Source organism: Bombina bombina, chromosome 5 (assembly GCF_027579735.1).
Source record: "Bombina bombina isolate aBomBom1 chromosome 5, aBomBom1.pri, whole genome shotgun sequence".
NCBI classification, from domain to species: Eukaryota; Metazoa; Chordata; class Amphibia; order Anura; family Bombinatoridae; genus Bombina; species Bombina bombina.
The window spans coordinates 6244486-6268733 of NC_069503.1; the positions used below are offsets into that span (position 1 = coordinate 6244486).

The 24248-nt window shown below is 47.1% G+C and overlaps 1 protein-coding gene across 1 annotated transcript in view; it reads left to right on the forward strand.

The window, feature by feature from the left end:
• The window catches only part of SLC4A2 (solute carrier family 4 member 2), a gene marked incomplete in the record, with an annotated part of 556511 nt that overhangs the window by 330942 nt on the left and 201321 nt on the right, over positions 1 to 24248 (forward strand). Inside the window, 1 exon segment of the mRNA XM_053713254.1 lies at positions 15783 to 15996. Coding sequence (XP_053569229.1) covers positions 15783 to 15996 — 214 coding nt within the window.

The window sequence follows — 24248 nt, forward strand, 5'->3', positions numbered from 1 at the left end:
TCTTCTCCTGAGTCTCTCTCACATACATGTTGTGTCTCTCTCTGTTCTCCTGAGTCTCTCTCACATACATGTTGTGTCTCTCTTCTCCTGAGTCTCTCTCACATACATGTTGTGTCTCTCTCTTCTCTTGAGTCTCTCTCACATACATGTTGTGTCTCTCTCTTCTCCTGAGTCTCTCTCACATACATGTTGTGTCTCTCTCTTCTCCTGAGTCTCTCTCACATACATGTTGTGTCTCTCTCTTCTCCTGAGTCTGTCTCACATACATGTTGTGTCTCTCTCACATACATGTTGTGTCTCTCTCTTCTCCTGAGTCTCTCTCACATACATGTTGTGTCTCTCTCTTCTCCTGAGTCTCTCTCACATACATGTTGTGTCTCTCTCTTCTCCTGAGTCTCTCTCACATACATGTTGTGTCTCTCTCTTCTCCTGAGTCTCCCTCACATACATGTTGTGTCTCTCTCTACTCCTGAGTCTCTCTCACATACATGTTGTGTCTCTCTTCTCCTGAGTCTCCCTCACATACATGTTGTGTCTCTCTCTTCTCCTGAGTCTCTCTCACATACATGTTGTGTATCTCTGTTCTCCTGAGTCTCTCTCACATACATGTTGTGTCTCTCTCTTCTCCTGAGTCTCCCTCACATACATGTTGTGTCTCTCTCTTCTCCTGAGTCTCTCTCACATACATGTTGTGTCTCTCTCTTCTCCTGAGTCTCCCTCACATACATGTTGTGTCTCTCTCTTCTCCTGAGTATCTCTCACATACATGTTGTGTCTCTCTTCTCCTGAGTCTCTCTCACATACATGTTGTGTCTCTCTCTTCTCCTGAGTCTCTCTCACATACATGTTGTGTCTCTCTCTTCTCCTGAGTCTCTCTCACATACATGTTGTGTCTCTCTCTTCTCCTGAGTCTCTCTCACATACATGTTGTGCTCTCTCTTCTCCTGAGTCTCTCTCACATACATGTTGTGTCTCTCTCTTCTCCTGAGTCTCCCTCACATACATGTTGTGTCTCTCTGTTCTCCTGAGTCTCTCTCACATACATGTTGTGTCTCTCTCTTCTCCTGAGTCTCTCTCACATACATGTTGTGCTCTCTCTTCTCCTGAGTCTCTCTCACATACATGTTGTGTCTCTCTGTTCTCCTGAGTCTCTATCACATACTTGTTGTGTCTCTCTGTTCTCCCGAGTCTCTCTCACATACATGTTGTGTCTCTCTGTTCTCCTGAGTCTGTCTCACATACATGTTGTGTCTCTCTTCACCTGAGTCTCTCTCACATACATGTTGTGTCTCTCTCTTCTCCTGAGTCTCCCTCACATACATGTTGTGTCTCTCTGTTCTCCTGAGTCTCTCTCACATACATGTTGTGTCTCTCTGTTCTCCTGAGTCTCTCTCACATACATGTTGTGTCTCTCTGTTCTCCTGAGTCTCTCTCACATACATGTTGTGTCTCTGTTCTCCTGAGTCTCTCTCACATACATGTTGTGTCTCTCTTCTCCTGAGTCTCTCTCACATACATGTTGTGTCTCTCTCTTCTCCTGAGTCTCTCTCACATACATGTTGTGTATCTCTGTTCTCCTGAGTCTCTCTCACATACATGTTGTGTCTCTCTCTTCTCCTGAGTCTCTCTCACATACATGTTGTGTATCTCTCTTCTCCTGAGTCTCTCTCACATACATGTTGTGTATCTCTCTTCTCCTGAGTCTCTCTCACATACATGTTGTGTCTCTCTCTTCTCCTGAGTCTCTCTCACATACATGTTGTGTCTCTCTCTTCTCCTGAGTCTCTCTCACATACATGTTGTGTCTCTCTCTTCTCCTGAGTCTCTCTCACATACATGTTGTGCTCTCTCTTCTCCTGAGTCTCTCTCACATACATGTTGTGTCTCTCTCTTCTCCTGAGTCTCTCTCACATACATGTTGTGTCTCTCTCTTCTCCTAAGTCTCTCTCACATACATGTTGTGTCTCTCTCTTCTCCTGAGTCTCTCTCACATACGTGTTGTGTCTCTCTCTTCTCCTGAGTCTCTCTCACATACATGTTGTGTCTCTCTCTTCTCCTGAGTCTCTCTCACATACATGTTGTGTCTCTCTCTTCTCCTGAGTCTCTCTCACATACATGTTGTGTCTATCTCTTCTCCTGAGTCTCTCTCACATACATGTTGTGTCTCTCTCTTCTCCTGAGTCTCTCTCACATACATGTTGTGTCTCTCTCTTCTCCTGAGTCTCTCTCACATACATGTTGTGTCTCTCTGTTCTCCTGAGTCTCCCTCACATACATGTTGTGTCTCTCTCTTCTCCTGAGTCTCTCTCACATACATGTTGTGTCTCTCTCTTCTCCTGAGTCTCTCTCACATACATGTTGTGTGTCTCTCTTCTCCTGAGTCTCTCTCACATACATGTTGTGTCTCTCTCTTCTCCTGAGTCTCTCTCACATACATGTTGTGTCTCTCTCTTCTCCTGAGTCTCTCTCACATACATGTTGTGTCTCTCTCTTCTCCTGAGTCTCTCTCACATACATGTTGTGTCTCTCTCTTCTCCTGAGTCTCTCTCACATACATGTTGTGTCTCTCTCTTCTCCTGAGTCTCCCTCACATACATGTTGTGTCTCTCTCTTCTCCTGAGTCTCTCTCACATACATGTTGTGTCTCTCTCTTCTCCTGAGTCTCTCTCACATACATGTTGTGTCTCTCTCTTCTCCTGAGTCTCTCTCACATACATGTTGTGTCTCTCTCTTCTCCTGAGTCTCTCTCACATACATGTTGTGTCTCTCTCTTCTCCTGAGTCTCTCTCACATACATGTTGTGTCTCTCTCTTCTCCAGAGTCTCTCTCACATACATGTTGTGTCTCTCTCTTCTCCTGAGTCTCTCTCACATACATGTTGTGTCTCTCTCTTCTCCTGAGTCTCTCTCACATACATGTTGTGTCTCTCTTCTCCTGAGTCTCTCTCACATACATGTTGTGTCTCTCTCTTCTCCTGAGTCTCCCTCACATACATGTTGTGTATCTCTCTTCTCCTGAGTCTCTCTCACATACATGTTGTGTATCTCTCTGTTCTCCTGAGTCTCTCTCACATACATGTTGTGCTCTCTCTTCTCCTGAGTCTCTCTCACATACATGTTGTTCTCTGTTTTCTTCTTAAATGGGAAGAGTCCACAGCTGCATTCATTTCTTTTGGGAAATAAGAACCTTTCCACCAGGAGGAGGCAAAGATACCCCAACCAAAGGCTTAAATACTCCTCCCACTCCCCTCATCCCCCAGTCATTCTTTGCCTTTCGTCCCAGGAGGTTGGCAGAGAAGTGCCAGAAGTTTTTTTTTCTTTTTATTATTTTTTGTTCTATATTAATGTTTCTTATGGAGGGTGCTACTCTTAGACAAGTAAAAAGGTTTTAAGTAGTCGTTTCAGTCTTTGGTGTGAAGGCTTGGGCGAAAGTGAGAGTCCGGAGATGCAGTGGGAGCTTCCCCTGCGACACCATCCCGACTCGTATTCACAGCTCCCTTTTAGCAGTTGGCGTTGTCGAACTTCGCTTCCCTACCTGCTGTCCTCTCTCAAGTCCATGGCATACACGATGCTACTATTCGTCACACTTGATGGGCCGTGTTCCTGTTCCACGACGTGGATTCTGATAAGATCGTTTCATTTACCTTCTCTGATTGCACTGTAACGCATTTGTTAGGTAAAATTTGGGGTCTCAATGGGACTCCTTTAGTATCTTGGAATCAACGGTTAATATCTCCTGAGGGGGATTATTGAACAGGGTTTTTTTTAATCATGTTTTTATGTGATTTAACCTGCTTATGTGTAGTGTTTTTCTTGCTCTTGGCTTGGAACATATAGGCATTCAAAGTGACGCGACCCTACGGTTGGGTGCACTTTTGTTTTTTGGACTGTACGGTTCACCTGGTGACCGGGCGTTTTACGTCCGTGTCTCCCATTTTTACATTCCTGTCTGTGTGGCGTCTGAGTAATAGTGTGCTGCGGTCTGGTTATCAGGAGGTGGTGAGTGCCCCAGTCATTTTTAGGTGTCTGGTGCTGTTTTTATTTTGGTTTTATAGTCCACTTTAAATATCCAACTATGGACGATACTGATATTGAATTGGGTCAACTTTCTGGGTCAGACTCCTCGTCCTGTGATGAGTGTGAATCAGACCCTTGGACACAGGTTCATCAGTTATGTTCCTCAGGCCGTTCTAGAGCTCCTTGTTCCTCGAGCTCAGGGATTCAAGAGACGGCTGAGCCTTCCGCCTCGGGGGGCCCTGTCCTCCAGGAGGCGAGTTCCCTACTGCTCCCTTCTAATACTACACATGCAGGTAACCCAAGTTATGTCTTTCCCTCCTCGGATATGAGTCAGTTCCTCCCAGAGGTGGTGGCGCATTTTCGTTTCAACATCATTTTGGTGCTGGCTCGACTGCAGAGTCTGGATGTTTGTTCGCGATTGTGCTCGTGCCCGTTTATCCTGGGTCTCTCTGCCCTGGGAGGACATATGCAGCACCTGAGGGAGTAACCTTTCCAGAGTGCTGTGTTTTTCGTTACAGGCGGGCTCGCCTTAGTGTCTTCCTCAGACATGTTTTCGGGTTACTGGGGGACCCTACCCTTATGGGTTATGGGACTCTGTAGCTTTTTATTTGAATAACACAGCCTTGTTAGACATGGGGGGGTGGTATAATCTCCTCTACGTCTTTTTATCGAGATCCTTCCCAGTTTTTGTAGAACAGGTTTTCCGTTAGGCGGGTCCTGCGGGCCTTCTGGTCATTTTTTGGGGGGGTGTTAACCTTCGGGTTGCCGGTTGTTTTAATTTTGTCCTGTTGGATGAGTTTTGATTTTCCTTCTAATAGTTCCTGTGGGAACTTTTTTTTCTGGGATCGATGCTTGTGGTTTTGCTTCTATTGAAGTTATGTAGCAGTTTAACATGGAACTAACGTGTTCCTATTTTCTGCCTCTCTCTGAGAGTAGAATAGTCGGCTTGGCAGTGGTAACCCGGTTGCGGGCTGGCCCTGCTTGGATTCAGTTCTGCTGTCACGCGACTTTTTCAGACACGTGGTGACTATCGGCCTAGCTGGTCTGGTAGGGGCGCCGATTTCTCACAATAATGTTTGTGTTATTTTGCTTCTAGTTAAGCATTTACCAGGACTCTCGGGTCCGAGTGGTTCTTGGGAGTGTTTTTTTTTTTTATAACTATCTCTTGGGGGACCGGTCAGCGGAAATGCTGCGTCTCTCTCTGTTGTTCCTGCTTTTTGGGGAGCTGGAGTATTCCTTCCACGTGGTGCGAAGGATAGAGGGCCTAGCGCCTTTTTGTCTGCCCGTCAGGATGCGTTTTAGCCTTTTGGAGGCTTGGGAATTTGTCCTTTTAGGACTTGCTCCATTGGGGGTCTCTGGTTTGGCGACCTTCTGGACTATCTCTGTTTCTCCTTGGGGATGGGTCACCTTCTGGGATCTGGTTCCCTTCGGGAGTTATTTTGTTCCTCTTACGGACATCTGACAGTGTAGTCTGGCGATCTATAGGTCCTAATGACCTTTCTCATGTGGTTTAGGGATTGCTGCTTAAATGGCACCCACAACCACGTATTTTCTTCTATGGTTTATCCTGAGGGGTATAGAGTCCTGCAGTGTTCTGTGGGTAGCTTGTCCTCACTGTCCCCTTGTTTCTAGGGTTCGTGACTAGCTGGAAGGCTAGATCAGAATGCTATACTCTGAAGGTGCTCGGCATTGTGGTAACCTGATGGGTTACAGTTTCAATCCCCGGGAGGTATGTTTAGCCTTCTCTCCTTCGGGTAGTTTTGCGAGGTGGCGCTTGATCCCTGGTAGGGGATTAGCCACTCTGGTCAAGCACATTCGTGTTCATGTCGCTTGGTTGACTAATTTATCAAGCGTCTTTGTACGTCCTTGAGAATCCTTGCTAGTTTTAGAGCATTGGTCTTTTGTGAGGGGGGTCTCTTCCCTTTGAATTGGGACTTGCAGAGCTCTTGCTCTTGTTATTCGGCTTTGTCCGGATGTTCCCTGGGAGGTCTATCAGTCTCTCGGACCAGGGATTTCTGTTACTGCATGATGGTTTAATTTAACCCTTTTAGGACACGGGGGACTTATCCTGATCTTCCGGTTGTCGAGGAGTTATCCTTGGCTCCTTTTTTTGGCTCCCGCCGCGAGATGTTACCGGATGTAAGATCCTAGGTCGGACCTGGGAGTTCAGCATTCCGGGTTCCTCGGCCTTCGTCCTTGTTCTGGCTTTTTCCTTGGGCCAGCTCTTCTAGGAGCCGGGTAGCTGTGGTTCCCTGGGGTCAGCCGCCTGTTGTCCCTTGTCAGTGGCCGTTCCGGCTTCACAGGGGGACGATTGCACGGGCAAGGTTTTTATTTCCGCGCCTGATAGGCGTGCTGACTCGATGGGGTTTTCACTGAGGGACTCTTATGTTATACAGTGGAGTGACCTTGTTTTCTCCCGGTTTCTTCCTTGACACTTCTGTTCCTTGGGCAGGTGTCTCTCGATGCTCTAGTTTCTGGGGGTTCACTATATCTTTCTCTCCTCTCTTCGAAGGTGCACTTCCTTTGTGGGAGCTCTCCGGTGGGTGGGAGGTTGAAGCAGGTTTTTTCTTCGGTTCGGACAATGTTTTTTTCCTAACTGTGCTCTTGGCCGACGTTGAGACTTTAGTTGGTTGGCTCACAAGTTCTCTTTGAATCTCATGCCTTCTCAAGTGTCTCTAGATGGAGTAGCTGTGTCTACTCTTTCGCTTTCGTGGGTCGGTCCTCGGTTACTTTGTTTCCCTGCTCAGATCTGCCATTGCTTGGGCTGGTCCGGCTGGGGGTACGATCTGAGGTCGGTTGTTTGTTCGTAGGTCTTTGAACCAGAATCCTGCGCCTTAGTTGCCTGGTGGGTGCCCTCTGTCTGGGAGGGTGGGCAATTTGGTATTTGCCTTGTTGGCAGTTTTCCTTGCGGATGTCTCGAAATTGTACCAAGAACGATGAGTTTCTGGACAGTTTTTTACTGGGTTCCTACCGTATCTTCATTGCTCAGTTTTTTCTGAGTTCCGATGTCGAGGACTTGGTTTTCAGCTGTCATTTTTTATGCTTCTGTATGATCCTTGGGCTCTTATTGTCTACAGGAGATGGTTCTTTTAGAGAATCTTTATACCTTTTGGGTATACTGTTGGCTTCCCCTACCCTTTTCTTTTTGGGGGATTTGGGTATTTGTACTAGTACAGGGAGTGTGGGACTGCCTATGGGCAACGGTCTTTTTGGTAGAGTGTTGGTTCAGTGAGTCTGCATCTCTGGTTGGACTTCGGCCTGTCTTGGAGTCTGTGTACTTGTGGGCCTTTTTCACTCTTAATTTTCTGACCGGCTCTGAAGAAGCAGGGTTTGGGATGGTTTGTGTTTTTCTGGCTTGGTGCCCTCAGAATGGGCTGCCTATTGTACCCTCCCGTTTTGGCACTCTGTGTCCTCTTTAGCTTGAGTATTGTTTTCCCAAAAGTAATGAATGCAGCTGTGGACTCTTTCCATTTAAGAAGAAAAACATAAATTATGCTTACCTGATAATTTCCTTTTCTTCTGATGGAAAGAGTCCACAGCTCCCAACCCGTAATTTTATGTGGGGCGTCTTTCTATTCTTCTGGCAACTTTTTCACCTTGATTTTTCTTCTACTGTTCCTTGTTCCTCGGCAGAATAACTGGGGGATGAGGGAAGTGGGAGGAGTATTTAAGTCTTTGCCTCCTCCTGGTGGCCAGGTTCTTATTTCCCAAAAGTAATGAATGCAGCTGTGGACTCTTTCCAACGGAAGAAAAGGAAATTATCAAGTAAGCATAATTCATGTTTTTACTGTCTCTCTCTCACATACAGGTTGTGTCTCTCTCACATACAGGTTGTGTGTCTCTCTCACATACAGGTTGTGTCTCTCTCACATACAGGTTGTGTGTCTCACATACAGGTTGTGTGTCTCACATACAGGTTGTGTGTCTCACATACAGGTTGTGTCTCTCTCACATACAGGTTGTGTGTCTCTCTCACATACAGGTTGTGTGTCTCTCTCACATACAGGTTGTGTGTCTCTCTCACATACAGGTTGTGTGTCTCTCTCACATACAGGTTGTGCGTCTCTCTCACATACAGGTTGTGTGTCTCTCACATACAGGTTGTGTCTCTCTCTCACATACAGGTTGTGTCTCTCTCTCACATACAGGTTGTGTCTCTCTCTCACATACAGGTTGTGTCTCTCTCTCACATACAGGTTGTGTCTCTCTCTCACATACAGGTTGTGTGTCTCTCTCACATACAGGTTGTGTGTCTCTCTCACATACAGGTTGTGTGTCTCTCTCTCACATACAGGTTGTGTGTCTCTCTCTCACATACAGGTTGTGTGTCTCTCTCTCACATACAGGTTGTGTGTCTCTCTCTCACATACAGGTTGTGTGTCTCTCTCTCACATACAGGTTGTGTGTCTCTCTCACACATACAGGTTGTGTGTCTCTCTCACATACAGGTTGTGTGTCTCTCTCACATACAGGTTGTGTGTGTCTCTCTCACATACAGGTTGTGTGTCTCTCTCTCACATACAGGTTGTGTGTCTCTCTCTCACATACAGGTTGTGTGTCTCTCTCTCACATACAGGTTGTGTGTCTCTCTCTCACATACAGGTTGTGTGTCTCTCTCTCACATACAGGTTGTGTGTCTCTCTCACATACAGGTTGTGTGTCTCTCTCTCACATACAGGTTGTGTGTCTCTCTCTCACATACAGGTTGTGTGTCTCTCTCTCACATACAGGTTGTGTGTCTCTCTCTCACATACAGGTTGTGTGTCTCTCTCTCACATACAGGTTGTGTGTCTCTCTCTCACATACAGGTTGTGTGTCTCTCTCTCACATACAGGTTGTGTGTCTCTCTCTCACATACAGGTTGTGTGTCTCTCTCTCACATACAGGTTGTGTCTCTCTCTCACATACAGGTTGTGTCTCTCTCTCTCACATACAGGTTGTGTCTCTCTCTCACATACAGGTTGTGTGTCTCTCTCTCACATACAGGTTGTGTGTCTCTCTCTCACATACAGGTTGTGTGTCTCTCTCTCACATACAGGTTGTGTGTCTCTCTCTCACATACAGGTTGTGTGTCTCTGTTACGGTTACCCTTAGTCTCGCTGAGAGATGGACCGCTTAGTAGCCTGGATCCCTATTGCTAAAGAGGGGAGAAGCTGCTTTCCATAGTATTCTATATGAGTCTCGCAAATATAGAATAATCTCCCTTAGCTGCAGTACCGCTAGGATACCCTTCTGCCCACAAAAACGAGTCAACGCTGCGATTGAGGGTCAAACAAGAACTCAGGACTGGGATGCCCAGCCTGCTTTTTATTAAGGTTACATGCACACAGGGCACTCCCAGGGGGAGAGGGGGGGAAGCACAAAATCCCCCATCACACATTTAGATAGAGAGCACTGTCCTTTGACAGGCCACAATAGGATTACAGTACTTAAGATAACAAGTTTACAAGTTCATCTTATCAATTACCAGTCTGGCTCCAGAGGTGATTAGACAATAGTTTCTAAAAGCTGAAAAAAAAGAGTTAACTCTTTATGAAATGATACTTGTTACGGTTTTCTTGGAGCCCTTCTTAGGCGCTGGCTTGCTGGTTCAGGCATTGCTGCTGGGAAATAAGCTCTTCACAACAAAATAACTAATGCTTCTGTAACAGTGCTCCCTTTCTGTGGAACACTCTGGCAGACACGGTCTGACCCCTTTTCGGGGCAGACTAAGGCTGTCCAGACCGCTGATTATGCGGGGCTGAGGTCGGTTTGTCTGGACAACCCGTCGGCGTTGCCATTCTGTTTCCCAGGTCTGTAAGTAATGGTGAAATTGAAGGGTTGCAACGATAAGCTCCAACGTAATAGCCTGCCGTTATCTCCAGAGACCCGGTTCAGCCACACCAACGGGTTATGGTCGGTGACCAGAGTGAACTCCTGACCATATAAATAGGGAGTCAATTTCTTTAATGCCCACACCAAAGCCAAACACTCCTTTTCGACCGCTGCATAGCTGACTTCGCGGGGCAGGAGCTTCCGGCTGATGTAGGCAACTGGATGCTCCCCTCCATCTTCGCCTACTTGGCTGAGGACGGCTCCCAGCCCGAACATGGAAGCATCTGTATGGACGATAAAACGTTTGTTAAGGGCTGGGGCCGCCAAGACAGGAGCGTTAATTAGAGCATTTTTGAGAGCCTGGAAAGCCGTTTCACAGTGGGGAGACCACAGGACCTGTCGAGGTAAGTTCTTCTTGGTCAAGTCAGTCAGGGGTTTGGCAAGTGTGCTGTAGTCTGGTACGAACCGTCTATAGTACCCTGCCGTGCCCAGGAAGGCTAGGACCTGAGTCTTAGTGATGGGGGTGGGCCAATTGGCGACAGCTTCTATTTTGGCCGGCTCTGGTCGCTGCTTTCCACACCCCACCCGGTGACCCAGGTACTGTACCTCGGCCATCCCAAAGTGGCATTTTTCTGGCTTCAGAGTCAGGCCAGCAGCCCGGATCTGATCCAGAACCATTCCCACATGAGCTAAGTGGTCCTCCCAGGACTCACTGTGGATCGCTATGTCGTCCAGGTAGGCGCAAGCAAAACTCTGGAAGCCATCCAGGAGCCTATCCACCAAGCGCTGGAATGTAGCTGGGGCATTCTTCATCCCAAACGGCATTACCCTAAACTGATATAAGCCGAATGGGGTGACGAATGCCGACTTGGGGATAGCCTCCGGGGCCAGGGGAATCTGCCAGTAACCTTTGCAGAGGTCAATAGTGGTCAGGTAATTTCCCCTGGCTATACGATCGAGTAGCTCGTCTACCCTGGGCATAGGGTAAGCGTCCGTCACGGTATTTTCATTGAGCCTCCGATAGTCTACGCAGAACCGGGTGGTCCCATCTTTCTTGGGCACCAAGACAACTGGGGAGGCCCAGGGACTATCGGAGGGCTCAATTACCCTGAGCTGGAGCATCTCATCGATCTCCTTCTTCATTCCTGTCCTAACTGCTTCGGGGATTCGGTACGGAGCCTGGCGCAAGGGAGCTTGTCCCGGAGTATCTACCTGGTGGGTGGTTAAAGTAGTGTACCCTGGCTTCGGGGAGAAGGTGAGGTGTTTAGACTGGAGGAGTTGGTTGAGCTGCTCCCTTTCAGTGGGGCTAAGTCGGTCCCCTATCTGAACCTGCGCCACTATACCTGTGGGGATGCTCTTTTCTAATAGGTCTGGAATGGGTAAACTGTCGGGGTCTTCCTGAGGGGAACAACATACGGCCGTCACGTTCTCTGGCCGCTCAAAATATTCCTTGAGCATGTTTACATGGAATGTCTTTCTAAGATTGTTGTCGTGGCAGCTAGCTATCACATAAGTGGTGTCTCCCCTTTTCTCTACGATCTGGTAGGGACCCTGCCAGGACGCCTGCAATTTGTCTGTCTTCACCGGCTTAAGTACTAACACCTTTTGTCCTATGGTGAAGATTCTCTTTCGGGCCCCCCGATCGTACCATACTTTCTGTCTTCTCTGGGCCAACTGGAGATTAGCCCGCACGGATTTGGCTAATTGCTCCATTCGGTCCCTGAGTTCCAGCACGTATGGCACAATGGGGACACCGTCAGCCTCCATCTCTCCCTCCCAGTGCTCCCGGATCAGGTTTAGGGGTCCCCGTACCTTTCTTCCATAGAGCAACTCGAAGGGAGAGAACCCTGTCGTTTCCTGGGGCACCTCCCGATAAGCAAATAGGAGGTGCGGCAGGAAGCGTTCCCAGTCTCGGTATTCCTGAGTGAACGTCTTGAGCATTTGCTTGAGGGTCCCATTGAACCTCTCACACAGCCCGTTCGTCTGGGGGTGGTATGGGGAGCTCAGGAGGGACTTAATTTTGCAAACCTGCCAGAGTTGTTGGGTCAATTCAGCCGTAAATTGGGTGCCTCGGTCGGATAGGATTTCTTTTGGAAATCCTACCCGGGAGAACACCTGTACTAGTGCATTCGCTACCGTATCCGCTTGTATGTTGGATAGGGCGACAGCCTCTGGGTACCTGGTAGTGTAGTCCACTACGGTAAGAATGTATCGCTTACCGGAGGGACTAGGGGTAGCCAGTGGTCCCACTAGGTCAATAGCAACCCGGCTGAAGGGTTCCTCTACAATGGGCATATTTACTAGCTGGGCTTTAGGGTGATCGCCTCGCCTTCCTACTCGTTGACACACATCGCAGGTGTTACAGTAAGTTCTAACGTCAGCGTGCACCCCTGGCCAAAAGAACGTGTGAGTAATGCGGTGTAGGGTACGGGTAACGGCTAGGTGGCCTGCTAAGGGGATGTCGTGGCCTATTTTGAGGATTTCTTGACGGTATTTGTGGGGCACTACCAGCTGTCGCCTACGCTGTCCCCTTTTCTCTGTCCAGCGGTATAGTTTCCCTTTTTCCCATAAGAATGTTTCGTTATCTGCCCCGCCCCCTCCGGTCTCTGCTCGTTCCCGGTACTTTTGTAAGGTCGGGTCAGTCTTAGACTCTGCCTCGAAAGCATCTGGGGTGTCCCAGGGTATGGGGCCTAACCTGTCAGGCAAGGTCGGGGTAGGTCTTACCTGTGTCTCCCGCACTGGTGAGAGCTCTCGCTCCGTCCGGGCTTGGGCCCGTGTAGTCACTGGGTCCGCCTCGTTGTTGCATACTGGAGCATAGGCAGAAGTCATGGGGCCCAAATCGTTGCCCAGTAGTACTTCGGCAGGTAAATTATCCATTAGGCCCACGTTCACAGCCCCCTTTCCCGCTCCCCAATCAAGATGCACTTTAGCTGTTGGAATTTTGTACACATCCCCCCCCGCCACTCTAACGGCCACAGTCTGTCCGGATCGCTTGTGCTCTGGCACCAAATGACTCTGTACCAGCGTGATAGTAGCCCCTGTGTCTCGCAATCCCTCGGTAGATCGCCCCTCGAGCCATACCCTCTGCCGATGGTGCTGGCGGTTATCTGAGGCAGCATATACAGGGTCTGCCTCGTGAAGCGGCCCCACATATCCCTCCATAGGGGCCTCTTGGTTAACACAGAGGGCCCGGGCCGGACGATAGGACCCAGAGGGGTAATTGTAATTCCTGGGTGTCTGGTGCGTATTAAGGGGGCAGCTAGCCATGAAATGCCCTGGTTGCTTGCATCGGTGGCAAGTCGGTCTGGGACGCTCAGAGCTGTTATTGGGTGGTCCTGAGTGTCGGACGGGCCTTGTGGGCACCGGGGCTCGGAATTCAGTACGAGGGGGTGCACGGTAAACCTCTCTGGGTTCGACCCGTGCTGGAGCTCGGTAGTTCATGGGTTCGTGAAGACGGGAGTCATAATGTTCATCGGCCAATTTGGCTGCTTCTTCTAAGGTAGAAGGCCGCCTGTCTCGCAGCCATTCCTTCCCTTGCTGTTCCATGCCATTATAAAAATGTTCTAAGAGAAACAATTGTAAAATTTCCTCCCCAGTCACCGCTTTACTTCCGCTCAGCCAGTGATTTGCCGCTCTCCGCATTCGGTGCGCCCATTCCATATGGGTATCGTTAGGCTTCTTTTCCGTGCCCCGAAACTGTCGGCGATACGTGTCCGGAGTTACAGCGTACCGTCGCAACAGTGTCTCCTTAACTAGCTCATACTGTGTCACTTCCTCAGCACCCAGAGTACGAAAGGCTTCCAGGGCTCGCCCGGATAGTTTCCCAGACAATATCGTGGGCCACTCTCTGTTGGGAATCTGGTGCAGGGCACATTGCCTTTCGAAGTCCGCCAAATATTCATCAATCCCTGTCTCGCTCTCTAGGAAGGGTCGAAATGCCGCATAGGGTATCTTGGGCCTCCCAGCATTTTCGACAGGGATGATTACCTGCGGGGCTTCAGCATTGCGGTGTGCATTCGCTAGGTTGAGTTCGTGGGCTCGAGTCTCTCGTATATCCTCGTCCGCCTCTGCCATCAACTGCTGTACCAATTCCATGGAGGGGTTCGGCCCGTATAATGAGAGCCTTTCCCGAACAATCCTGGTTTTTTCGTCACTAATCGTGGTCGGTGTTTCCGCCATTGTGAAGCTCTGATCCAGTTCGGTCAATTCTGCGATCAGCTCTCTCCTCGGCCGGTTGCTGGCGTACCCCCCTCTGCTTTCAAGTAAATCCTTTTGGGTTGTACGCTTCAATTTTTCGTAAGCGCTCTCCATCCGTTCTGTACCTCTCCTAGGAAATCCAGGAAAATACCGCCGCTGCCGCCAAATGTTACGGTTACCCTTAGTCTCGCTGAGAGATGGACCGCTTAGTAGCCTGGATCCCTATTGCTAAAGAGGGGAGAAGCTGCTTTCCATAGTATTCTATATGAGTCTCGCAAATATAGAATAATCTCCCTTAGCTGCAGTACCGCTAGGATACCCTTCTGCCCACAAAAACGAGTCAACGCTGCGATTGAGGGTCAAACAAGAACTCAGGACTGGGATGCCCAGCCTGCTTTTTATTAAGGTTACATGCACACAGGGCACTCCCAGGGGGAGAGGGGGGGAAGCACAAAATCCCCCATCACACATTTAGATAGAGAGCACTGTCCTTTGACAGGCCACAATAGGATTACAGTACTTAAGATAACAAGTTTACAAGTTCATCTTATCAATTACCAGTCTGGCTCCAGAGGTGATTAGACAATAGTTTCTAAAAGCTGAAAAAAAAGAGTTAACTCTTTATGAAATGAAACTTGTTACGGTTTTCTTGGAGCCCTTCTTAGGCGCTGGCTTGCTGGTTCAGGCATTGCTGCTGGGAAATAAGCTCTTCACAACAAAATAACTAATGCTTCTGTAACAGTCTCTCTCTCACATACAGGTTGTGTGTCTCTCTCACATACAGGTTGTGTGTCTCTCTCACATACAGGTTGTGTGTCTCTCTCTCACATACAGGTTGTGTGTCTCTCTCTCACATACAGGTTGTGTGTCTCTCTCTCACATACAGGTTGTGTGTCTCTCTCTCACATACAGGTTGTGTGTCTCTCTCTCACATACAGGTTGTGTGTCTCTCTCTCACATACAGGTTGTGTGTCTCTCTCTCACATACAGGTTGTGTGTCTCTCTCTCACATACAGGTTGTGTGTCTCTCTCTCACATACAGGTTGTGTGTCTCTCTCTCACATACAGGTTGTGTGTCTCTCTCACATACAGGTTGTGTGTCTCTCTCACATACAGGTTGTGTGTCTCTCTCACATACAGGTTGTGTGTCTCTCACATACAGGTTGTGTGTCTCTCTCTCACATACAGGTTGTGTGTCTCTCTCTCTCACATACAGGTTGTGTGTCTCTCTCACATACAGGTTGTGTGTCTCTCTCACATACAGGTTGTGTGTCTCTCTCACATACAGGTTGTGTGTCTCTCTCTCACATACAGGTTGTGTGTCTCTCTCTCACATACAGGTTGTGTGTCTCTCTCTCACATACAGGTTGTGTGTCTCTCTCTCACATACAGGTTGTGTGTCTCTCTCTCACATACAGGTTGTGTGTCTCTCTCTCACATACAGGTTGTGTGTCTCTCTCACATACAGGTTGTGTGTGTCTCTCTCACATACAGGTTGTGTGTGTCTCTCTCACATACAGGTTGTGTGTCTCTCTCTCACATACAGGTTGTGTGTCTCTCTCTCACATACAGGTTGTGTGTCTTTCTCTCACATATAGGTTGTGTGTCTCTCTCACATACATGTTTGCATTCCCTCTTTGTGACAATCCTACATCTCCCTGGTCCTGTTTTGAGACTTTGTGTCTCTGATTTCCTGCTCTTCTTTGTCACATTTCTAATGTGCATCGTCTCCTGATCTGATTTATTGTCTTCCAGCCATTCCATGAGGCTGCTTACCTTGCTGATGACCGCCAGGATCTCTTGAATGCTATTAACGAATTTCTGGATTGTAGCGTTGTCCTGCCGCCGTCCGAGGTGATGGGAGAGGAGCTTTTACGGTCGGTTGCCTTATTCCAGAGGGAAATGCTAAAGAGACGCCAAGGACAGGAGAAGAAACTACACGAGCATCTTGCCATGCCTCAGGACAAAGGTGGGAGCATGATCTTTATTTCTTTTTTAAGACACGATGAGTCCACGGATCATCTTAATTACTAATTGGGTATTCACCTCCTGGTCAGCAGGAGGAGGCAAAGAGCACCACAGCAGAGCTGTTAAATAGCTCCTCCCTTCCCTCCCACTCTAGTCATTCTCTTTGCCTACGTTAGTGATAGGAAGAGGTAAAGTGAGGTGTTAGTATAGATTCTTCAAGCAAGAGTTTATTATTTCTCTTGTAAGGTGTATCCAGTCCACAGATTCATCCTTTACTTGTGGGATATTCTCCTTCCCTACAGGAAGTGGCAAAGAGAGCACACAGCAGAGCTGTCCATATAGCTCCCCCTCTAGCTCCACCCCCCAGTCATTCTCTTTGCCGGCTCTAAGCAATAGGGTCCCTCTCGGAAGGGTAAAGTAAATGTGGTGTTAGATTTTTAGTTTTTGTTCTACAAGCAAAAGTTTGTTATTTTAAATGGTACCGGTTTGTACTATTTACTCTCTAGCAGAAAAGAGATGAAGATTTCTGCAGGGAGGAAGATGATTTTAGCATGTTGTAACTAAAATCCACTGCTGTTCCCACAAAGGACTGAGGAGTACAAGAAAACTTCAGTTGGGGGAACGGTTTGCAGGTTAGGCTGCAATAAGGTATGTTCAGTCATTTATTTCTAGACAAGACTGTGATAATGCTAGAAAAGGACTGATGATATCCCCATGAGGGAAGGGTAAGCTGTATTCAGAGACTAAGTATGGAATTACAAGCTTACATAACAGGGCTAGTTTGTGCTGGTTGACACTATTTTATGGCAAACGGTTTTTACTAAGAAATATCGTTTTTTTGAGACACTTTGAGGTTCCTTTGGGTTTCTTCAGGGGTTGTTACCCACATGGCTATTATTTTAACACTTAGGAGTGTTTCTTTAGGCCTCACAACACCGGAGTAAGGTGGGAGGGGCCTAATTTTGCGCCTCAGATGCGCAGTTAGACTGACTAGATCTTCAGGCTGTTTCACATGGAGGGTCCTGCTGCAGTTTGAGGGCCTATAAGAAGCCTTTTCCCCACAAATCTGGTTCCTAAGGGCAGGTAGGGCCACAGCAGAGCAAGGTGCTGAAGTTGTTTTAACCGGTTTGTTAGCTTACTATTGATCCGGTTTGGGCATTAAGGGGTTAATCGTTTTTCTTGCTAGTTGTGCAATCTTACCAATGCTTTAGGTACATGCTGTGAAAATTTCGTAAAATTTGCTGCATTTTTCACTGTTTTGGAAAATTGTGTGCTTTTTTTATCTCTTAAAGGCACAGTAACGTTTTTTTGCAAAGTGTGTTTTTACTTGATTAAAGTGTTTTCTAAGCCTGTTTGTGTATACTACTAGTCTGTTAAACATGTCTGACACTAAGGAAAATCCTTGTTCAATGTGTTTAGAAGCCATGGTGGAACCCCCTCTCAGAATGTGTCCCGCTTGTACTGATATGTCTATACATTTTAAAGAACAGATTGTTGCTCTTAAAAATGTGGCCCAAGATGATTCTCAGACAGAAGTTAATGAGGTTAGCCCGTTATCCTCTCCCCACGTGTCACAACCAGTTACGCCCGCTCAAGTGACGCCTAGCACCTCTGGTGCGTCTAACTCTTTTACCTTGCAGGACTTGGCGGCAGTTATGGATAATACCCTCTCAGAGTTTTTATCTAAACTGCCTGTGTTACCTGCAAAGCGTGATAGCTCTGTTTTAAGAACAGATTCTGAGCATTCTGACGCTTTAGTAGCCGTATCCGATATACACTCACAACGCTCTGAAATGGGGGCGAGGGATGTGCCGTCTGAGGGAGAAATTTCCGATTCGGGAAAGGTTGCTCCTCAGACAGACTCAGATACTTTGGCATTTAAATTTAAACTAGAACACCTCCGCTTATTGCTCAGGGAGGTACTAGTTACTCTGGATGACTGCGACCCTTTGGTGGTTCCAGAGAAATTGTGTAAAATGGACAAGTACCTAGAAGTGCCTGTTTACACTGATGTGTTCCTGGTTCCTAAGAGGATTGCTGATATAGTAACTAGGGAGTGGGATAGACCAGGGATTCCGTTTGTTCCCCCTCCTGTTTTTAAGAAAATGTTCCCCATATCTGACACGACGCAGGACCTGTGGCAGACGGTCCCTAAGGTGGAGGGGGCTGTTTCATCACTTGCTAAACGCACAACCATACCAATTGAGGACAGTTGTGCTTTTAAAGACCCAATGGATACAAAATTTAAGGGTTTACTTAAGAAAATTTTTGTTCAACAAGGTTTTCTTCTCCAACCTATAGCATGCATTGTTCCTGTAACTACTGCAGCTGCTTTCTGGTTCGAATCGCTGGAAGATGCGCTCCAGACGGAGACCTCATATGAGGATATTATGGACAGAATTAAGGCTCTTAAGCTGGCTAATTCTTTTATCACAGATGCCGCTTTCCAACTAGCTAAGTTAGCGGCAAAGAATTCAGGTTTCGCCATTCTGGCGCGCAGGGCGCTATGGCTGAAGTCCTGGTCGGCCGATGTGTCGTCAAAATCCAAACTACTGAACATCCCTTTCAAAGGAAAGACCCTCTTTGGGCCTGAATTGAAAGAGATTATCTCAGAAATCAATGGGGGAAAAGGCCATGCTCTCCCTCAGGATAAGTCCTTTAAGACAAAGAACAAACAAAATAATTTTCGTTCCTTTCGAAATTTCAGAAGCGGTCTCGCTTCATCCTCCCCTGCTGCAAAGCAAGAGGGTAACACTTCACAACCCAGGGCAGCCTGGAAACCTTACCAGGGCTGGAACAAGGGTAAACAGGCCAAGAAGCCTGCAGCTGCCCCCAAGATAGCATGAAGGGGTAGCCCCCGATCCGGGACTGGATCTAGTGGGGGGCAGACTCTCTCTCTTCGCTCAGGCCTGGGCAAAAGACGTACACGATCCCTGGGCCTTAGAGATTGTATCCTAGGGATATCTTCTAGAATTCAAGGACTTCCCTCCAAGGGGAAGGTTCCACATTTCTCGTTTGTCTACAGACCAGACAAAGAAAGAGGCGTTCTTACGCTGTGTAGAAGACCTACATACAATGGGAGTGATCCACCCAGTTCCAATTGTGGAACAAGGGCTGGGTTTTTACTCAAACCTGTTTGTGGTTCCCAAAAAAGAAGGAACTTTCAGACCAATCCTGGATCTCAAAATTCTAAACAAATTACTCAGAGTCCCGTCATTCAAGATGGAGACCATTCGGACAATCTTACCAATGATCCAGGAGGGTCAATATATGACTACCGTGGATCTACAGGATGCGTATGTGCACATTCCTATCCACAAAGATTGTTACAGAAGCATTAGTTATTTTGTTGTGAAGAGCTTATTTCCCAGCAGCAATGCCTGAACCAGCAAGCCAGCGCCTAAGAAGGGCTCCAAGAAAACCGTAACAAGTATCATTTCATAAAGAGTTAACTCTTTTTTTTTCAGCTTTTAGAAACTATTGCCTAAATACACATTTGCTGGCCTCAGCTCTAAGTTTAGGGATAACCAATCCCATTGTCTAATCACCTCTGGAGCCAGACTGCTAATTGATAAGATGAACTTGTAAACTTGTTATCTTAAGTACTGTAATCCTATTGTGGCCTGTCAAAGGACAGTGCTCTCTATCTAAATGTGTGATGGGGGATTTTGTGCTTCCCCCCCCCCCCTGGGAGTGCCCTGTGTGCATGTAACCTTAATAAAAAGCAGGCTGGGCATCCCAGTCCTGAGTTCTTGTTTGACCTTCAATCGCAGCGTTGACTCGTTTTTGTGGGCAGAAGGGTATCCTAGCTGTGCTGCAGCTAAGGGAGATTATTCTATATTTGCGAGACTCATATAGAATACTATGGAAAGCAGCTTCTCCCCTCTTTAGCAATAGGGATCCAGGCTACTAAGCGGTCCATCTCTCAGCGAGACTAAGGGTAACCGTAACAAAGATCATCACCAGTTTCTCAGGTTCGCCTTTCTGGACAAGCATTATCAGTTTGTGGCTCTTCCTTTCGGGTTGGCCACTGCTCCCAGAATTTTCACAAAGGTGCTAGGGTCCCTCCTGGTGGTTCTAAGACCGCGGGGCATAGCAGTGGTGCCTTACCTAGACGACATCTTAATTCAGGCGTCAACTTTCCAAAGAGCCAAGTCTCACACGGAAATTGTATTGGCCTTTCTGAGGTCTCGCGGGTGGAAGGTGAACATCAAAAAGAGTTCTCTCTCCCCCCTCACAAGAGTTCCTTTCCTTGGAACCCTAATAGACTCGGTAGAAATGAAGATATTTCTGACGGAGGTCAGAAAGTTAACACTCTTAACTACTTGCCGAGCTCTTCATTCCATTCCTTGGCCGTCTGTAGCTCAGTGCATGGAGACAATCGGACTAATGGTAGCGGCAATGGACATAGTCCCTTTTGCACGGATACACCTCAGACCACTGCAACTATGCATGCTCAAACAGATAAACATTCTGGAACTGAGGGCGATATTCATGCTCTTCAGGCATGGCCTCAGCTAGCTGCGGCCAAATTCATCAGATTTCAGTCGGACAACATCACGACTGTAGCTTACATCAACCATCAAGGGGGAACAAGGAGTCCCCTAGCAATGATGGAAGTAACCAAAATAATCAGGTGGGCGGAGTATCACTCTTGCCACCTCTCAGCAATTCACATCCCAGGAGTAGACAACTGGGAGGCGGATTTTCTAAGTCGTCAGACTTTTCATCCGGGGGAGTGGGAACTCCACCCGGAGGTATTTGCCCAGCTGACTCAGCTATGGGACACTCCGGAATGGATCTGATGGCGTCCCATCAGAATGCCAAACTTCCTCTTTATGGGGCCAGGTCCCGGGATCCCCAGGCGGTGTTGATAGATGCTCTAGCAGCGCCTTGGTCCTTCAATCTGGCCTATGTGTTTCCACCGTTTCCTCTCCTCCCTCGCCTGGTTGCCAGAATCAAGCAGGAGAGGGCGTCAGTGATTCTAATAGCGCCTGCGTGGCCACGCAGGACCTGGTATGCAGACCTAGTGGACATGTCATCCGTTCCACTATGGACTCTGCCAATGAGGCAGGACCTTCTACTTCAAGGTCCTTTCAAACATCCAAATCTAATTTCTCTGCGTCTGACTGCTTGGAGATTGAACGCCTAATTCTATCTAAGCGTGGTTTCTCTGAGTCGGTTATCGATACCCTGATTAAGGCTATAGAAAACCTGTCACCAGGAAAATCTACCATAAGATTTGGCGAAAATATATTTGTTGGTGCGAATCCAAGGGTTACTCATGGAGTAAGATTAGGATTCCCAGGATATTGTCTTTTCTCCAAGATGGATTGGAGAAAGGATTGTCAGCTAGTTCCTTAAAGGGACAGATATCTGCTTTGTCTATTCTTTTACACAAACGTCTGGCGGAGGTACCAGACGTTCAAGCGTTTACTCAGGCTTTAGTCAGAATCAAGCCTGTTTATAGACCTGTGGCTCTGCCATGGAGTCTGAATTTAGTTCTTTCAGTTCTGCAAGGGGTTCCGTTTGAACCTTTACATTCCATAGATATTAAGCTTTTATCTTGGAAAGTTTTGTTTTTGGTAGCTATCTCTTCTGCTCGAAGAGTTTCAGAGTTATCTGCTTTACAGTGTGACTAACCTTACTTGGTGTTCCATGCAGATAAGGTAGTTTTGCGTACCAAACCCGGTTTTCTTCCTAAGGTTGTGTCTAATAAGAATATTAACCAGGAAATTGTTGTTCCTTCTCTGTGTCCTAATCCTTCTTCGAAGAAGGAACGTTTGTTACACAATCTTGATGTGGTTCGTACTTTAAAGTTCTATTTACAAGCAACTAAGGATTTCAGACAAACATCTTCTTTGTTTGTTATCTATTCTGGTAAGAGGAGAGGTCAGAAAGCGACTGCTACCTCTCTTTCCTTTTGGCTGAAAAGCATCATCCGTCTGGCCTATGAGACTGCTGGCCAGCAGCCTCCTGAAACAATTACTGCTCATTCTACCAGAGCAGTGGCTTCCACATGGGCTTTTAAAAATGAGGCTTCTGTTGAACAGATTTGTAAGGCAGCGACTTGGTCTTCGCTGCATACTTTTTCCAAATTTTACAAATTCAATACTTTTGTTTCTTCTGAGGCTATTTTTGGGAGAAAGGTTTTACAAGCAGTGGTGCCTTCCGTTTAAGGTACCTGTCTTGTTCCCTCCCTTCATCCGTGTCCTAAAGCTTTGGTATTGGTATCACACAAGTAAAGGATGAACCCGTGGACTGGATACACCTTACAAGAGTAAACAGAATTAATGCTTACCTGATAAATTACTTTCTCTTGTGGTGTATCCAGTCCACGGCCCGCCCTGGCTATTGGTCAGGTAGATTTTTAGTTTAAACTACAGTCACCACTACACCCTATGGCTTCTCCTTTTTCTTCCTAACCTCGAATGACTGGGGGGTGGAGCTAGAGGGGGAGCTATATGGACAGCTCTGCTGTGTGCTCTCTTTGCCACTTCTTGTTAGGAAGGAGAATATCCCACAAGTAAAGGATAAACCCGTGGACTGGATACGCCACAAGAGAAAGTAATTTATCAGGTAAGCATAAATTCTGTTTTTTAAAGTAGTGCAAGATTGTGCTGCTTTGTCCTAGGATTTAGCCGTAGTCCATATCAGTCTCTTGGTAGAGCCTTGGTGGCTTTATAGCAATGGGAACTTGTGGGACATAATTCTCACTGCGCCTCACATAATTTTGCTGCCCTATATCCTTAACTCTGAGGTAATCATTGACTCAGCATTTTATTCTCCTCAGGTCGATGTGAGGGAGAGGACCTCTCAAGCCTGAGATCTGCCTTGCTGCCAGGCAGAAGTCAAGGTAAGTGCTGCCTTACGTTTCTGGGGAATAAGGAACTCAGAATTTCAGTACAGAAATAATTTGCAAAAGCTGAACATAAGGGAATCTGTGGGAATATAGCCCTTTATGTTGGGATGTTAAGGTTTTTTCTTGGGAAAGAGTATTGGGGCAGTGTTATGTGTCATCCACAGTTTAAAGGCACTGGGGCTGGAGTTAAGTTTGCACATGTAATGGCTCTGGTGGTTTTACTGTTTTTTGGCCGTCATTGAATAGAGCGGCATAGGGTTACGCCCACGATGGGCGGTCCTTCCGGTTTTTGCGCGCCACTGTAGCGCTTGAGTTATTTCATAGTGCGACATTGGAAGGAGTTAGCCGGTCTGGTCTGGAGTCGCATGTTGATAGAAAAAGTATGCGTTACTAGGGCAGACTCAGTGTTTCTTTTCTTGCTCACTATCGTTGTGGTGTTCAAAACGACTCATTCCCAAAACGGATCGTTAGAAGATGATTTCTAGCGATCTTCTGTCAGGTAGGAGCACTTCAGCAGTGGCTGAGGTGCAGAGGTATTTTTTAGCAGTAAAGAAAGGGAACTTTTGCTAATCTGACAATCTGCAGTAAAGAAACAAAACCGTTTTAAATTTAAAGAGACAGTAACGGTTTTTATAACTAATTTTTTTGCAATTATTTTTCATAATTTCTGTTTATCATTTGACAAATTGTGAACAAGTATGGATCAAGGGGACTTGCAAAGTGTCACCTGCTCCTTATGTTTTGACGCCATTGTTGAACCACTAATCCCTTTCTAGTCTACTAAGCTGGACAGATATTTTGAAGTTCCTTCTTACACAGATGTTTTTCCAGTACCTAAAAGAGAGTGGGAGAGACCGGGCATTCCTTTTTCTCCCTCTCCTATTTTTAAGAAGATGTTTCCAATAGCCGATGCTGTTAAAGAAGTTTGGCAAACTTATCCCTAAGATAGAAGGGGCCGTTTCCACCTTAGCGAAGAGAACTGCTATTCCCATAGAGGATAGTTGTGCTTTCAAAGACCCGATGGATAAAAAGTCAGAAGGGTTACTCAAGCAGATTTATGTACACCAAGGTATGCAGTGGCAACCGGCTGTGTGCATTGCCACCGTCACTAGTGCGGCGGCATATTGGTTTGATGCTTTGGCTGAGGCCCTCAGGACTGAAACTTCTTTGGAGGAGATTCAAGATAGGATAAAGGCTCTTAAGCTTGCTAATGCCTTTATTTCAGACGCTTCCCTTCAAGTGGTCAAGCTGGGAGCTAAGATCTCGAGTTTCTCTATTCTAGCCCGCAGAGCCTTATGGTTAAAACCTTGATCTGCGGATGTGTCATCTAAGTCTAAACTTCTAGCTATTCCTTACAAGGGGAAGATCTTGTTTGGACCTGAGCTGAAGGA